The sequence below is a fragment of the Chiloscyllium punctatum genome, chromosome 2 (assembly GCF_047496795.1).
Source record: "Chiloscyllium punctatum isolate Juve2018m chromosome 2, sChiPun1.3, whole genome shotgun sequence".
NCBI lineage: Eukaryota > Metazoa > Chordata > Chondrichthyes > Orectolobiformes > Hemiscylliidae > Chiloscyllium > Chiloscyllium punctatum.
Genome location: NC_092740.1, coordinates 39631389 through 39645528, shown reverse-complemented (window position 1 = coordinate 39645528; position 14140 = coordinate 39631389). Strand labels below are relative to the sequence as shown.

At 35.9% G+C, this 14140-nt stretch overlaps 1 protein-coding gene across 1 annotated transcript in view; it reads right to left on the bottom strand.

Annotated features, from left to right (window-relative positions):
- ap3b1a (adaptor related protein complex 3 subunit beta 1a) overlaps positions 1-14140 on the bottom strand; it is a 314446-nt gene that overhangs the window by 123545 nt on the left and 176761 nt on the right. Inside the window, exons 14-19 of the mRNA XM_072547465.1 lie at positions 13533-13642; positions 11435-11611; positions 8333-8519; positions 3585-3715; positions 1419-1518; positions 548-662 (exon numbers count right to left, since the gene is read on the bottom strand). Coding sequence (XP_072403566.1) covers positions 548-662; positions 1419-1518; positions 3585-3715; positions 8333-8519; positions 11435-11611; positions 13533-13642 — 820 coding nt within the window. The remainder of the gene's footprint in view (positions 1-547; positions 663-1418; positions 1519-3584; positions 3716-8332; positions 8520-11434; positions 11612-13532; positions 13643-14140) is intronic.

Below are 14140 nucleotides of genomic sequence, written 5' to 3'. Positions count from 1 at the left end.
AAACTAATCATGTCAAACAATCTCTGACTATAGACCTAGATACAAGAAAATAAAACTCTGACAAAAACGGACAACCAATTCTCCAGATTTCATGAGTAGAAATCCTTTATTTCTGATAAGCATGCTATATAATTCCATGAACATGCCATGTCTCAAATTCCCCTCATACTGCAGCAAGCATAAAGTTTTAAAATTGCCTTTGATGAAATTAACATCTGCTTCCCCCATTCCTTTCAGAGATTTAGTAGCTCACTGAAATCTTGGCTTAGTTTTGTTTCTAGCTGAAAATGTGTTGCTGGAAAAGCGCAGCAGGTCAGGCAGCATCCAAGGAACAGGAGAATCAACGTTTCGGGCATAAGCCCTTCTTCAGGAATTCTCCTGTTCCTTGGATTCTGCCTGACCTGCTGCGCCTTTCCAGCAACACATTTTCAGCTCTGATCTCCAGCATCTGCAGCCCTCACTTTCTCCTCGTTAGTTTTGTTTCTACCCAGCTTTAAGCACAGGCCCATCAACCAACTCTGGAACAATTTTAAGATGTTACATTTACCTTTCTTCTTTCTGTTCCTCTTTTTCAGATTCACTACCACTCGACTCTTCACTTGAACTCGAACTGCTGTCTTCATTCTTGCTGTCACTTTCACTCTCACTGCTAGATTCACTACCTGAGATTGAATGGTAAGAGGTTGAATGTCATTTTAATTCAAATTTTTGACTAAGTTCACCATTGGTTCCAAAGCATTTAATTGACACAATCACAATAAAATTAAAAAGGTTGTTTTGAAAAAGTTGACTACAGTAATAAATTCAATTATTCAGAAGCTACCCAAACAAATGAATATCAAGAGAAGGAGGTCAACATCAGACGACTTCATAGAATGGTTATCATGCCACTATTTGAAAATATTTTAAAATAGCTTGCACTTAAATTGCTTTACCATGGTATAGTTTAAAAAGAGAATAATTTGCTTACTAAAGCGGGACTTCAGCTCACTATGAGGCTCAATTGTGTTGTAACGTTGACTAAGTTAAGAGTTGGACACAAGATGGTTCAGGGTCATAGATCCAAATACAACTCAACATCACAACTATTTAGTCAAAGCCAATGTAACAGTCTGTTTTACTTATTGTGTTCTCAGGTTTGTTATGAGATTATTTTAATATTTTATTCAATCAGCTGTTCACACCACTGAAAAAGAAAAGGTGAGAGCTGCTATGGTCAAATATGGGCACTGCCTGACCGTGACAAATGTGGACATTTGTTTTCAATTATAAACTCAAAGATTCAAACAAAAAACAGATCCAAAGCAATGACCCAAGATAGGAGAGCCCATATGCCATGAATGAAACAAGAGTCACACAAGTGTGGGAAGAAATTTGCTTGCATCATAATTCTCCAATCTGACCCAGCATACACTCACTTTGGCTGGAGTCTTCCTGCTCCTCAGAATCAGAGTAAAACTTGCCATCCAAGTTATCTTTCTTGCCTTTTAATTTACCTACTGGTGTAACCAGCTTAACCTGTCAGCAAAAACAAATAGTTGAGACTTAAAACAGCTTTAAACAAAAGATATCCAAAAGATAACAATGGAAGTATTTAAAATGACCAAGAGTCAGAGAAAGGAAAATATATAATCATAGAATCCCTATACAGTGTGGAAGGAGGCCATATGGCCCATCAAGTTTGCACTCATCCTCCAAAGAGCATCCCACCCAGACCCAGCCCCCCACCATATCCCGTAACCCCCGCATCTACAATGGTTAATCCACCTAGCCACTTCCCTGAATATGACAGAAAAAATTTGCATGGCCAATCCACCCAGCGGGCACATCTTTGGACTATGGGACAAAACCACATAAATAAGGGGAGCATGTGCAAATGCCACAGACAGACAGTCACCTGAGGCTGGAATCAAACCCAGGGCACCGGTGCAATGCTAATCACCTTATCACCCTTCAATGGGAAAATAAGAGGGGAACAGAAGGTGTGATGGTACAAAAACCTGAAGGGGTGGTATATAGACAGGAGGAGAGAAAAGGGGATAAAAAGAAAAACTGGCCCATGTTTTCTGTATCCCTAATTGTTATCCAGCAACTTCTAGACGTAAATAAATTTGGACGTTAGGTGTGGGAGGCTCAATTTCTTGATTTCAATAGCCTGAAACACACACACACACAAAACTAGTGTTGTAATAATGGTGACTTCAGTGAAGCCTGATAATTGATACCTCAGCAAGGGTTAAGGTCCTAGAGTATTAAAGATGAGAAAATGAATTACAAAGTGGTTTTAGAGTTGTCTATGAGCCAATCCTTCAAAAAACCTAAGACTGCACATGACATGGGCATGTCATTTACAAAATTGACCAGCACTCCATATAATGTGCAAGGCATTATTCCACTTCTAGTCCCCACAGCCAAGAAACAAAAAGTGCATAGAAGAGAAAGAGAACTTTGTTAAGCCGCAATGAGCACATACACAAAAAATGTTGGAGTTGAGAAATTTTGAACAAAGCACTTCTTGTGAAACAACGACCCAATGTTTTCTGGGCTTTTAGACATGCAATAAAAATAAATGAGACAAAACATCATAATGAATGGTCAAGAGGCATATGGTCAACTCTGCTTTTACTAGTTCTATTATGTGCTTCATCCAGGTGAATATAATTAATGCAACTCTTAGATTATTACTGTAGAAACCAGTACCAAACCAGCATTGGCCCTACAACAGATTTATTGGATAATGACTAAAGCTACTCAGAATACTCAACAAAAATTATCTTTTGATTCATATCCAAAGTTGTACATATGTTATGCAATAACAATTTACAGGAGATTGTAAACATTGGACCTATGAACATTCGGAATAGTTTCGTTAAATTATCAAATACTATTTTGGACTACACCCTTTCAACTTTAATTTCTCTGAACTGAATCATAGCGCATATTGCAAGCTTTGGTGGTGTTACTGCTTGGAGAGAGGGGTGGATAGGTAAGAGGGACTGATTTTGGAAAATGCTGTAGGAGTTAACTTGTATGAGAAACCCTGTTAGATATATCTAACCCTGTTAGATATCGATAGGCTCATTTCAGGTTTACTAATGTGTGTTTAGGCATTTACATTAGTGGTCCTTTATGGCAGCATTTATAGCTGGACAGTTAAAAGAAATAATTTTGCTTATAGCAACCGCCACCTCAAAATAATTCAAGAATTTTGTACAGTAATATGGAACATATTACAAGAACTGCAGATTGCTACATGTTACAAGAAAATTTGACAATATGTCATTCAAATTATAGGCCATAAATTAAAAGTTTCAATGCACATACACACATTGAAACAAAATTATTTTTAGAAAATTAAACTTAATTCTACAAAGTAAATCACCTGACTGGTTTGTAAACTCGTTTTCAGTTCATGGTCTTCAAATAAAACAGCTACTCAGTCTGATAAGCAAGCCATGGTATTACCATATTAAGTATGGTAATAAAATAAAGAACATTTTCTATTCTAACCCATTTCTTTGTCTTCCTCTCGCTTACTTAAAAAAACTGGGCCAAAAACCATTGATTAAAATAAAATTTCATACTGGTTGAATGACTTCCACATTTCGGACTGAAGGGTCAGGGGCACTCTCCGGCCACTCTGGAAGCTCGAGATACCCATTTGCTTTAGTATTAAGTGTATGCGATAACGTGCTCAGTTGGAAACGATCCCTATCTGTCGAATAAGAAAATAGAAAAAAAGTGGACTTTATATCAGAGTCTTAATCAGCACCAATGATAATTGGGAGTGAATTATCTCAAATGTCACAGCATAAATAAAAACTGGAGATGATTCTTCATAGGTCAGGAAACTGATTTCAGACCATAGATTACAATAATCTCACCCATAATGGTCAATAAAAAAGCTAATCATTCAGTGTATTTGGAGGTGTTGCAGTGAAATGCAGCTCCTCTAAAAATTACTTTAGTGTGAATATTAAGAATGACAGCAGAGTTAAACAATTCGTATACATGTCTTGCTATAAAACTCATTCAGAATTTTAATACTGTTTGCTACCAAGTGAACGGTTTCCACTTTTCCTTCTGCAGTTAACAGCAATATAAATGGAAACGCATTAATGCCAAAATACTACTTTCCAATTGTTTTAAATATAGGTACAAAATAAATTTCAAGAACTAAAGGCCAATATTTTCAAATACAGAATCCTTTTAATTTGATAAGAGGGCAAAGATAAAACTATATTAAGATGTCCCAAACCCAGAGTTGCTCATATTGTCACATAAGACAACAATAAGATAACAATTAAAGATCAGAAATAGTGGATTTCTTAAGACATCACATAACACAAATTGGAGCATATGCCATCAGATAGCATATAACATACAATCTATGATTAGGTTCATTGATTTACTGTGATTCAAAGTCAAATTGTATTATTACAAAGTACTGTAGCAGTGAGAGATATTTGCACTTTAATTTCATAATTATGTGCGTAATTGGGCGGAAATTGTAAATCCATGGTGTTAATTACATTTAAATATTAACTCAGCCACGTTGCCTAAGACAGAGAAGAGGAAGATAACAAATACGTTTCAGTAAGATGGACTACAGGAACTGCAAGTAGTTATACTTGGGAGTGGGGTTGGTGTGTTGGGAAGCCGGTCCCTAACCAAAGAAAATTTGGAGAGAGAAATTGATGAGCAGAAACTTGAGGATTTTGGTGGAATGAGGACTACTACTATATATCTCCATGCTGCTTTTACTTTTGAATATATTTGGGGCAAAAAAATAGTCCGATAGGCGAGTAATAAATTTCTTAAAGAGTTATTTCACTAGCTCCAAGAGTGAAGTGAAATTCATAGCTTCAGAATCAATTTGTATCAATGTGCCTTCACATAACTACTTCATCTTTGAAGCTGACAGAAAACATGAAAAGTCACTTATTTAATCAGGCATATTTAGTTTGTTTCGTGTTCTTATTTGTAAGAATGTATATTAATGGACATAAGAAATTGAAACAATGCTGAATTACTTTAGAGCCAAGTCTATGCCATATTTCTTTCTCTCAGAAATGGTTGAGGTATGAGAAACGTGCACCCATGCAAAACCAGCTGCAAGTTTTTCGAAGAAATGCCAAATTGTTCCAGTGAATTAGAGAAGCTGTCCTCACTTGTGAAGACACTGTTCAAATCCAGATACCATCTAGGAGAATGGCAGCAGATCCAAGGGAATACCACCACTTTCAAGTTCCCCTTTCACCCACACATCTTCCCAATTTTGAACAATAGCCACCAGCAATATTCATTGACGAGTAAACAACATCCCATGCAAGTCTTAAATGTAGAGAAACTGTCAGTCAGTGTTAGCTGACATTAAGAAATTGCACTCATTAATAAGGCTCATCTGGGTTTTATTTTTAAAATCAAATCATAATGATTGCAAAACAACTTCAGATTTTGAAAAAATATGAGATTCTGAAAATATAGTTTATGCTTTTTAAAAAAAACATATTTTCCTTAATATATTTCAGCTTCTACCTTAACCCCATGTATGTCCCAAATCATTACTTCGCTTTCTGAAAAATTATATTAAAAAATCTTACTTCCGGGATTGCTCAGTGAGTAGCCTTCAACATGATTGACTACTGACTGACAACATCACTGTGACTGAGAGTCAGGGATACCCTATAGCAGATGCCAAAATGGAACTACCATTGGAAAAGGTGAAATTCACAGCAGGGAGTTGCTAGAATTTTGTGGTAGCAGAATGTACTATTTCTTTGCTACTGTGGGGGAGAATCGAGGTCCAGCGGGCGTAATCTCAGGCTAAGGGATTATTTATTAGAGAGATTATTTTCTTCTTGGAGGTTAGTGAATCTGTGAAATTCCTTATTGCAGTGGAGTCTCAGTCATTAAATATACTCAAAGCAGAGTGACAGACAATCGATGGTCATGGGGGTAAAGCAGGAGAGTGGAGTTGAGGATTATCAAATAAACCATAATCTCATTGAATAATGGAACAGACTTGGATGGGCCAAATGGCCTATATTGCCCCTACATTTTATGCTCTTACAACAAAAGAAGAGCCATTAAAGTTGCAAAAAATTTAGGAAATGATGTCACATGACACTTAGATCAGGTACTCTGCACCATAATTTCCTCATGGGAGATGTTCCTCACTGTAAATATTGAACATCTAATAATTTGTTGATGTTAATGCAGGTTTAACAAAGATTTCGAGGTATAAGTGGCAGTCACAATAACATTACAGAATAGCTCTGTTGGACTGTTAAGCAAGATAATTGAAGTTTACTATTCAAATCAAGAAATAATAGGGTTGCTCCCTTTAAATCCTTTCCTTATTATTTAGTGGCACAATTCTGAACTCAGTTTAAACTCAGTGGGCTTTTTTTTGCCTTCAACTACCATTCTAATTTTTTAGAAATCATTGTTGAAATTGTGTGTGGGTGTTAGTTACCATGACATACCCATTTACACAACTAAAATTCAAAGGACAAGTCAGAAATAGCACTCTGTTTATTGACACCTTAAGCAACCAAAATGAAAGTCTGTGGTTGCTGTGTTGTTTACAGAACATCAACAGGACAGTGGGTGTACTACTGCTCTATTTAAATAATTAACTACACAGATATAAAAGGAGTTCAAATGTTTCAGGTATTTATAATTTGAAATTGCATTTTAATCTGTCCATTAATTCAACTTTCAAGCATCCACTTAAATAATGCCTCCTAATCAACATAATACCACAATAAAATAGATTTTTACTTTGATCACTGGGAAGCCACAGCTATTCTCACTGGTACAACCCCTTCATTGGAAAATTGGGGTGTGATGTATTGTTTTTGAATTGGAGACAGCTGGAGCCAACATCACATTGCAACAAACTTCAGGTTGACATCTTAAGTTTCATAATTCAAATGGTGGTGGGGGGAGGAGAAGAGAAACTAGGAGATGGGCAAATGCAACCTGAATAATGAACACAAAATGATAAGGAAATGGGGATATAATATTAGATTCACTAATTTCTCATCCTGAGGATTTTGCTCAAGTTGCATAGAGCTCAGAATTAGGAGTCCCAGGTTCAAGTTCCACCCACTCCATAGGAACTCTGCACAGGTTGACTGAAAAATATCCAAAGTTGTATAGTGGTTTAGCTATTTTGCATCACAGCTCCACATGTTTGAAAATAAATCATTTTGAATCTAGAAGGCTCACGAAGGAGCGTAACAATGTTGTACCCTGGCACCAAATAAAAAAGCAATGACTTGTTAAGCTATTCACCAGCCACAGAGGTATGTAGTAGTTAATGAGATACTGAAAATAAATTCAAATCAAAAGCTCCCAGATAGAAGAGGACAAGGTAACAAACATATAAAACTACAAAAGGAAAAAAATTAAGACATCAGTATTCCTTCAAAGAGAGGATACATAACAGCTATAATTAGGTGTCAGACAGAGTTGTTTAAGAAACATCTCATTTTAAGTGAATTGGTAGAATCTGGAAACTGTTACATGGGCTACAGAGGCTTGTTAACAAAACCACTTTTTTCCTCTTTGCTCATTCATGAGATGAGAATATAATCAGCACGGCCAGCAATTTTCTGTCCATCCCTAACTGCCCTTGAAAGGGTTAGAAATGGCAGATAATAGTTAATCACATTGCAGTTGGTCTGAAGTCACATGTACGCCAGAACAGGTAAGGACAGAAGATTGCCTTCCCTGAAAAAAGGTCATTAGTGAACCAGATGAGTTTTCACAATGGATGACAGAATTAAGACTTGTTTTCAATTTGAACTTTAATAAAAAGGTTTTACTCATGGAACTTAACTTCGTCCAACTGATATGGTGGGAGGCGGACCCATTTCTCCAACCTTGGCCTCTGTCACCATCTCTTCAAATACCCCACGTGAAAGTACGCTTGACATTTACTTTTTCTTTAGAAAAAAAATAAGGTTCTTGCATCTGACATCTGAATCCAGCATGTGATTTATATTTAAGCATCTTGGTGGCTATGCTCCTGATCTCACTGTGGTAATTCTCGCATTGCAACTGTTAGGTATGCAAATAAATGGAAATCTGAATAAAATAGCTAATATGAGACCTACACAAGAATATTAAATTGGCTTAATCATGCGGTCTACCACAGTCAAATAGCTGCCAGCATTACTCAAGTGAAAACAGAAACCTTTTGTATTTCATTGTATAATCTACTCCAGAATACAGAGTTGGAAGGAGTATCCCCACTATATTGGGGGTAACAATCACATATACAAAACCTTTGTTTGAAATAAAATGATTTACTATGAAATACCTTTAAATGGAGATTCGAGGACTGGTGCTGGCTTTTGAACAAGGAATATTTTCTTGGCATACTTGCTTAAAGCACCGCTCTTCTCATTTGGAACAATCAGCTGCTTGATAAATCTTGTACGATCTCTAATGTCATAGTTCTGATCATACTTGGCTACATTTAATATGTACTGCATAAGCAATTTTGTCTGTTGGCAAAAAACAAGAAAATAATACACGTTATTTATGATTATTGATAACTCTGAATAAACATATTCAGAGTTGTAATAAAAATGAATGGTCATGACCAACGAATGTGGCTCCCTTGGGAATATGCATTCCAAAGGCAGCAAATGAAATTTTAGCTAAGACACATGTCCTCATCTGTGCTGAGTAGGTGAATGCTGAATCCTGAGAAGAAGCCAGGCGCTAGATTATTAAACCGCTGAAGTGGAAAGAAAGGCATCATTAAAAAATAATCATAAATGGCAAAGCTGGTGAAGAGTCTACGTGAGGATAATGAATGTAGAAATACAACTAAAAACATAGCACTCAAAACTTAATCTGAAAAATATGCAAGACATCAACATATCAGATGATATTAGGCTAGGCACATTTCTACCAAAGAGGTTAGCTTTATGATGCAACACTGCCCCAAAGCATGTGCAGTGCCCAGAGCTCGAATGCACTTAGCTGCTGCTCACTGAATTATGAACCATTAACTAAGCCATATGAATCAGTGAACTGTATTATTGCAAATTATTTGCAATGTATTTCGCCATTTCTATCCCACGATAACTAGCTGATGCCCTCTACAACCAAGATAAGTGACTCCAGTGTCACAGTTTCAGTCAATGATTACCAGTATATCAGATAGAAAATAGTCTTACCATTCCATTCAGATTTCATCCTCTAATACTATTGTTTGTAACTACAAACAGGTTTACCAACAAACCTATTAGATATATTCTTGGTTTATTGCTAAAACATGGCTTTAATAATCTATGGTAAGTGTTTTTTCCAAGGGATCTTTTGTCACTTATTTCTGGTGACAGCAAAGGGTTAACATGAATAAACAAAATACAGAAATGTCTAGATTTTGTCAAGATTTTCCAAGCAGACCCATTTACGCTTACACTAATGGTAGCAACTTTGATTGGAGTGGGTAAAATTCCAAATAAGCACTGCCAGATACGATTTCATAAAACAAGGTCTCCGTCATCCTCAATTTAAAATTACTAATGTACACGATTTGCTATCAATGACTCAAAGCACAGCGTATTAGCATTGGGGAATAAAATGCTTCCCTGTTAGGCTCAAATTAAACCACCTCAGATAAAGTATATTTTTCACATTGGAGCCTCCATCCCTCAATCCCAAGACCCCAGCATGCAAAAAAAAGACAATGCAACACAGTTTCCTGATCAATTCTAGTTTAATTAAAACTTGAAAGTGTCAGTTGATGCTAATTCTGTTTTACTCATTGTTTAACTTTTAGTACTTCAAATTCAAAAGTTATCATTTACAAATCATAATTGTAGGACTTGATGATTATTCAATTATGGTGCAAGAATCTGGAGGAGATGGCAGCATTGGTTTAATGTCATTTGAGAAGTAATCCAGAGGCTGAAGCTATTGTTCTGGGTGCAAAGGTTCAAATTTCACCAAGGCAGCTCAAGGAAATAAAATTCAAGTATTAAGATCCGAAATTCAATCGAGTTTAAAAGGATTGGGGGAATTTAATTGAAACTTAACAGAATACCGAGAAGCTCGGATAGAAAGGTCGTGGAGAATAAGCTTCTGTGCATAGGAGAGACTAGGGCCTGACAGCACAGCCTCACAGTGAAGGGATGACCTTGAGACCTGAGATGAAGAGAATTTCTTTAGCCAGGAGATGACGACTTTGTGGAAGCCAAGTCATTGAATGTCTTTAAGACAGAAATAGATAGGTCCAAAATTAGTAAGGGGATCAAGAGTTGCCAGGAGTAGACAGGAGAATTAAGTTGTGAAACATATCAGCCAGGTGTAGGAGCCAAACTGGCGGGCCAAGTGGCCTAACTCTATAAGGTCTCATTAACTGTGATGATGAACTTGCAACACTTGTTGTAAAAACTTATTTGGTTCACTAATACCCTCTCAGGGATGAAATCTTCCATCCTTACCAGTCTGGCCAATAGATGACTCCAGACCCACAGGCAAGGTGGTTGCCACTTAACTGTCCATCGAGATAGCCAAGAAGGTCACTTAGTTTAAGAGCAATAAATGCTGGCTTTGCCAGCAATGCCCACATCCCACGAAAGAACAAATTTTTAAAAAGTATAATTTAAACATATTTATTAGAAGGAGAATATTTCAGTATTTGGCGTAGTAAGTCGAAAACTGGTTGAACCTCTTCAGTTGCATGTATTTCTTAGTGCTTGATCAAAGAATCCAGTCTAAACAGATAATCTTGACATGAAAGAATTAATACCTGTGACAAGTGCCATAGTACATGACATGTACTAAAGAAACTGGTTACCTTCCAAAATACTGATTTAGAATTACAAGCTCGAAATTCACAAAATATCCAAACACAGCAAACTGCTTGTTAAGCAATCTAAGGCTTATTTACATTGCTTTATGCAAGTCATTCAGTAGTGAAATCTTTCTCTTTTGCTCTGTAGCTTGTGATTGGTTTTGTATCACATCACTACAAATGCCATGAGCTGAAACAATGGAAACAGAAAACAACACTCCACCAATCAAGTCAATTCTCTTCACAGATTAAATGCTGTAATAGAATCTCAGCAAATGTTTCAGGTGTTTGCATGTGCCCATTCAAAATCATATACTGAGTGCAAAATAATTGCATAATCTCAAAGATGGAAAACAATTGGTTGAGGAAACCCGTTTAGATCAAAAGTCTAATAATGCAATGCCTACCAGAGGCAAAAGAGATCAACTCAAACTTTACAATGAGCAATCATACTGTATGCTTTTGTTCCCTTCAGCTGTGAATAACTTTTAAGCAAATGACAAATTAATGGAGAAAAGCATATTCAAAATTTTAAAATATCCAACAAATGCCAAGACAAAGCCTAAACTCTGGAAATGTCTGAAAATAAAGGCAATTCTGAGGTCTTACCTGTTTAGGATTTGTTAAACAGAGTTTAGCTCCCAGATTAAGAATTTGTAGTTTCACTATCTCCTCTTCAGTTGTAAAGCTCTTTGCCACTTTCCTCAGAACATCTGGTGCAATCTTTGGGACACGCTCACAGTATTCACCTATCAGCCAAAGGATGCTTGCTCGGGCCATGGGTACCTGGAGAAAGAGAAGAGGCAAGTTAAGTTTGCAAACCATATTAATGATTAAATGTTTCACTAAAACATTTTTCAATTTGGTCAGCATTAAGTTTAAATAGGATACAGCAATACAGAACTTTTTTGAAAAGGTTAGACATGTAATAACTAACTTGGAAAATATTGAGTTACGATGAGTCAAAAATCACAATTTTCAAGATGAGTGCGAAACAGCCATTATAAAAAATGTAACTGGAATAACATTTCCCACAAGAAATGTTCAAGTATAAAAAGAAAAACAGAATACCTTAAAATAAAAACAAGAACACAAGTCCAAAGTGCATACACAGCATTAACGAATTTTAAGAACAATTCAGATACCAGATGACCTGGACCAAGGTTAAACAAAAATGAATGAACCATCTTGGCAGACTATAACATCCATTTGTACCAGATGTGGTAACCCAAGAAAAAAACTTGTGGGTATCTGATTATCGTTAAAAGAGTAAATTAGGAACAGTTGATTTTCTACCAGACTGAAAGCAAACATATCATTCTTGAAATGAATATGGATTCTGATGGCCAATATTTATAGAATTCCACAAATTTTGAGGGCTAAAGTTTTAGTATTATGCGTATAGGCGCACTCATACAAAATTCAAAGATACTTATACACACACAAAAAAAAAACTTGCAAAACAAAAAGCAAGTGCTGTATATTCACATGTTAAGATAACACCGGGTTAGAAGGCACTAAGCTGTATATTTGAAAGCAGAAAGTTCCAAAGGGAAGGATTAAATGAGTGTTCAAAACTGTGGAGATAAATTTCAAAATGTTGGAAGTGGGATATCTGAAAAAGGCAAATCAAAATATTTTAATGAACCACAGACTATGAACCCAGAAATTTGGATATCAATGTAAACAAATGACTATAAAACATGTCCATTGGAAACAGCAATAGCGTTGATTTCAAATATAAAATGACTTAAGAAAGATGAGAGAAACTCAAGTCTGCAAAGAGTGCATTGTGAAATATAAAATGTTAAATGATGTAACTGAGTCAAACTTGTGATTTAATTATGCCAGGAAAATAGGACAAAGCATAAAATAATTTCCTTTGCAGACCAACTTTTAGATTATGAGTTGCGTTTTCATTATTCCTCACATTTATCTCTCATTTAAAGATGGGAAGTATCTGTTAAGTGGGACAACACAGGAAAACTAATCACAGTATCACGAAATGTGATTGGAAGGTATAGTTGGAAAGTTAGAGTCCAGGATGTTGTGTACAGATGATCCAAATGACTGACTGATGTTTTAAGTAAATTCATAGAACAGGTTATACCACTCACATGGGACTAAGGTGAAGGGAATTAAATTTAGTAGATCGTTTAATGCCATTAAAATGTCCTTGTCTTGTCCGCTGACATGGTAAAAAAAAAAACTTATCCTAAATCTTAGGGCCAACATATTTCCTTCTGGTTCCTGACAGGTATAATGTCTTGTCAGGTTTTTCATTTATAATCAATTAGATTATCACAAAAGAATACAAGCAAAAAATATCAAATTTCCAACATTTGCACTTGTTCATTTTATTTTCAATCTGCATTTGCTTCAAAGTCAATTAAACAATAGGATGAAAGGAATTGGGAACAGGAGATCCTCTCACCTTGCTACTCCACAAACCATATGTATTAAGCCAAAAATATAAAATCAATAAACCATGAATAAAATCTCAAACCCTAACACCACCAGGATACACCATACATCTGAATTAATAGCATATGTTACAGTACATTGAAATTTGTGGAGATTATGATCAGGAAAGCATTTCAGATGTTTCACCAAGACACACAAGTGGGACAATGCATTTGAATAATATGTCCATGATAAAATATCAATTTTTAGCAGCTTTAGCAGTTATGGTTTAATTTCTACTTACTGTAATATTCCCCAAAAGCTTGGCCATATGTTTGATGATTTCACTGTGCTGGGATGGTTGTGTCTGGAGTAGTTTCTTAATGACAACTACACTTTCTGCGACAACATTTTCTGAAAAATATGGAGTAATTTCTGACGTAAAACTCAGCTTTATTAAAATTAGCAACTTATTTACTACCACAGGACCTCCAGAGCTCCTCAGAATCCTTCACATTTTTGCTTAAATAGGTGAAATGCAATTGGAATAGCAATATAACTGCAATTTCTAATTCAAAATGATAACATTTACTGCCACGAATTATTTCCCAACTATTTCTTGCAAATCTTAAGTCTTTATACTTGAGATTTAATCAGAAGATGGAAAGTTACTTTGCTCAAGGCATGAGCAAGGTTGGTCTTTGTATCTTCGATGTTTGCTGTGTCATGGTGTGGGAGAACATTGGTATCTGAATGTCTGTTTAAATTCTTGAACCACAATAAGTGAATAGTGCAGATTAATAATTCCATCAGTGAAAACAAAGGATTTGCAAAGCTTGACCTGCACCTTTGTACTTACTCTGCAACTAATATGCAGCGTAATAACTCCTCCAATCAATCACCTACCCATAT